Below are 4,151 nucleotides of genomic sequence, written 5' to 3' on the forward strand. Positions count from 1 at the left end.
TTTTTCCAAGCAGCAACTGCCAGGATAGAATGAAACTGGTTGATAATCCTGTGCAAACAAAGTGAACCACCTGTGGTAAAGTTAGAGATCTTGGGAAGCAGATTGTCATTACTTTAGTAATTATACACAAACACTTCTTAGTAAAGTGGATTAGAATTTAAAGAATAGATCAGCTTTATGTTCCACTATGAAAAAGGAAAAGTGTGTTAATTGCTCATAGACAGTAGCTTACACAGAGGCACTTCACAGCTGAAGAATATGATATGGAAAAGACCTTTGTTTAAATAGCACAAGCAGTGTTGTGACATGGACCAACTAAAATCCTTAATGCTTGGCAAGGGAAATAGAGGCAAAACAATATGATATAAAAAGAGTTCTGGATTTACATGTAGTATTTGGGGGTGCCATCTGTGTCAGGCATAGCTAAAGGCACTTTTTTGTATCTTCATTTCTTCCTTAGGCTTGTATTAAATATATGCAAATATTTTTATGTGATGTGAGTGCAAAATATAATATGTATGAGTAGTTTCCACATACTTCAGTTAAATATATATATGGATTTAAAAATCCATTTAACCAGAATACCTAAGAAAATAAAATTCATTATTTTTTTAGAAATATGTAATACTTTGGTGTAGATCAGAAGAGCGCACGTAATGTTGTCCCTAGCAGTTGGAATTGAACCACTCTAATTATCAGGTTATAATTCCCTCTTACAAAAAGAATTTTCAAAATTAAACAGAATTAATATATAAGCCCATCAATAACTGCATTACAGATTTGCACTTACGTAAACCTTCAGGTAAGATTATGGTATTTCAGATGTCTGAAACAGTTGTTGATCTGAAATACTGAATATACAGCAATAGTTAGGCTGATTAGGGATAAACTTTTAGCCTTTGTTCTGAAGTTCCTTGCAGAGTGGATTAAATCCAGGCCTTAAATCTCACTTGACTATAATTTATTTAGTGCAGCAATATGGGGCCTCACATTTTTTATAAGCAGTGTTCAAGTATTTATTGAATAAATTAGTTTGTCTGCACACTCTGACCAACTCCTGATAATACTTGACCTACAGTTCTATACCTGTGGTAGTATTTGACCTTAAGATATTTTGGACTTATTAAATGTTTAATCTTTTGTAGTATCATGTATACCAGAAAATTTACTTAAACAAGTACTGTCAGTAATTTAAAAATGCTTTCATACAGTTTGCTCACTTTATCCATTTTTTATTTGCAGTTGAAAAATGAAGAAAAAGATACATATGAGGAAAACCTCCATTACCCTTTTCTTCTCATTTTAACCAAACAGAGATAGAAGATTACACCTTTTTTTTTTTAAGATGGACTGCTGAAAATTAATCCATGTATGTGGATGGTCAGGGAATGTGGAATGTTCATGTTCCCCCATTTATGTCCCTAAATCATCATTGGAGAACTATTTCTAATCTAAATGCTGAGGAAGATATTGTGGCTTGTTTTGCAGAGTGTAAACATTGGGAAATCTTCTTTTTGTATCATTTTAGAAGTTATTTTTCCAATTATATTCCAGCCTTAAACTGATCAGACTTCACATGTATGCATTAACAAAGGTGTAAAGCTGACTTCCTTCTCTCTTGTGCCTTTAAGCTTGCATGTACTTTGTTGATCTCTTTAAATGATATTTTGAGATGCATTTGAAAATATATGGATAATATACTTTGTGGGCTTAGATAACTGGTTATAAAGAAGTGACTGTATTAACACTTAATTAGTAAGGAAATAGTTGTCTGAAGATCTTCTAAAAGTGCACCTACTGAATGCTTGTATTCTTCTGCCTTTTTTTTTTTTAAATTCCGCTGTTGATTTTTCTATCTATGATTGAAATGTCCTCATTTGCTTTAGTGTTGAAGGCTCCTTTTCTATATGTGTGTATGTATGTTTTTTTTCCAGCAGGACTTTTCCTTCTGTAGATGTATAAGAAATTATGCATCAGACAAAAGCCTCATAAACTGACCATTTGTCCTTTGGACACAATAGCCTGCCCAGCCCCTCTGCTCCTCCTCTCCAATTATGTGTGATTAGTCTCAGTGTGTTGTGTCAAGAAGGGGGAGTGTGCTGAGTGCTTATTATCTGTTTAGGTACAAGAAGAGCACATTTAGGTTCTGACTATGAATGGAAAGTGAGTCTTTATCAGGACTAAAATCTAAATGCTACTATCCTAGAAATTGCTTTCAAAAAAACACATGCTTTTTTTATAAATTCCAAGAAACACTGTAAGAACTAAAGGATTTTATGATGTAATCAAACTATGTCCCTTGCATTAGTTTATATTGTGATATATTGTGGCCCATATATTTGATATGCACTTAATGTGATTTTTCTTGTACTGGAAAAGACAAAAATCCTACAAAGAAACAGCAGCAGTATCTGATTTCTTAACAGTTTAACAGACTGTTTCAATGACTTCTCAGTAGTAGTCTTTAAACCACAACACTTTTAAAATGTTGAAAAAAGAGAGAGAGGCAGAGACCATGACTGAGAGAGGAAGGTACTAGCTGCAAGCAAGTGTAGAGAATCCTGCTGAAATACATTAATTAAAAGAACTGCAATTTGACCGTTAGCGTTCTTCCATATTCAACAAATTGGCCAGCATGTAAACCACAAGCTTCTGAAAGTCCCTTGCTCTTCCTGCTTCTCCCAAATAAATTTCTTCACTACCAGTTTGCACATCCTTGTATTCAGTACTTTTTATGCTCCATTAGAGCACCTAGATGGATCTCAGAAGGCATAGGTCAAGTCGCAGTTAGATCATACATTTCTTTCGCACAAAAACTTGAATTGCAATGCCAAGTGATGGGCTAACATCACAATAACAGCAATTTATTCCTCTTTTGATAAAAAGCAGCCTATTCTCGGTGTTAGATAAAGACCAGGGGCAATGCAAACCAACCATTTATCCTAGAACTGAGTAGTATAGCTGGTATGAGTTTCATATTCAAACTCCTGTTGGAAAATACTTATGTAGTAAGAAATCAAAAGCATTTAGGAATAATTTGAAATTGCTGTGAAAATGGCTTTAGTGTAATTAGTTTTGTTTTGTTTGTCCCACACAGCAGTGCCTTTGTTTCTCTAAAAGCATGTACAAGGAAATCTTCATAATCAGCAAAGCAGTGTGGAAAATAGTGCAATATTAAAATTTGCGAACCTTTTATTTTTGAGAGGACCTGAATGTCTGCTGTACAATAATCTAATAAAGATCGTTAGTTGCAAAAAATAGAAGCAATGTCATTTGAAAATTGTGGTTTTAGCTCTAAGAAGAAAACAGTTTTACTCAAATTAGTAGCTGATAATTGCTTTTTATGTCTTTAGTGTCTGTCGTTTGAGTTGAAGGCTTTGCACAGGTGCTGCTGTCCCTAAAGTGTGTAATTGATGGCTTGTTTACCAAAGATGCATTTGGGCTTCATCCTGCAAACTCATATTGGAGCTCCACAGGCAGTAAAGTTACTCATCTACATAAGTGCTTGCAGGTTTGGTCCATGTACACATTTTAGAAGTACATAAACAAGTTCTCTTTTTGATTTTTTGTTTTCACATGGGTATTGAAAAGTCACAGATACAGGATTTACATGAAGCACTAAGAGTGTTCTTTTTTAGATACATCTGTGAGTCCCTTGCATTAGTAGGTATTTGAATTGTTTCTGAGCACTTAAATTTTAATAAAAGTACAGTGTTTATTAATACATCAAATATCTTTGCTAAGAAAATGTTAGACAGTTTGTCAAATCATGCCTAGTCTCTGATACTTGGTATATTTTTAATTATATAATTTACAGTGTTCTGTAACAGAATATTGAGCTTAATTACTTTGTGTTTGCAAAGCATTTGAAGTTGAATAATACTGTGCAAGAGCTATGCTGGCTTCACCAAGAATGGAAATGTTAGGCTGATACAAGTTTTCCTTCACATATTTTGGTAATTCTTACAGCAATGTTGTGTCTTCCTTCTGTCTCAGAGCAAAATGGCAGAGAGGAATGATATTCTTGTGGAAATCCATTCCTTGGGCACAGCTCTCATGAACCTGGTGCCACTGACAGTTGTGTAATCTTCAGCATATGAAAGATCAAGAAGAAAGTATTCCATTTCCTGCTGTGAGATATGGCAAAGCCT

The 4,151-nt window shown here is 34.2% G+C and overlaps 1 protein-coding gene across 1 annotated transcript in view; it reads left to right on the forward strand.

Annotated features, from left to right (window-relative positions):
- The window catches only part of CAMKMT (calmodulin-lysine N-methyltransferase), a 213,208-nt gene extending 209,945 nt beyond the window's left edge, over positions 1-3,263 (forward strand). The window contains exon 11 of the mRNA XM_033053698.1: positions 1,243-3,263. Within this exon, the coding sequence (XP_032909589.1) occupies positions 1,243-1,320 (78 nt within the window). The 3' untranslated portion in view covers positions 1,321-3,263. The remainder of the gene's footprint in view (positions 1-1,242) is intronic.
- Positions 3,264-4,151: the final 888 nt, after the last annotated feature.

Source organism: Catharus ustulatus, chromosome 3, assembly GCF_009819885.2.
Source record: "Catharus ustulatus isolate bCatUst1 chromosome 3, bCatUst1.pri.v2, whole genome shotgun sequence".
NCBI classification, from domain to species: Eukaryota; Metazoa; Chordata; class Aves; order Passeriformes; family Turdidae; genus Catharus; species Catharus ustulatus.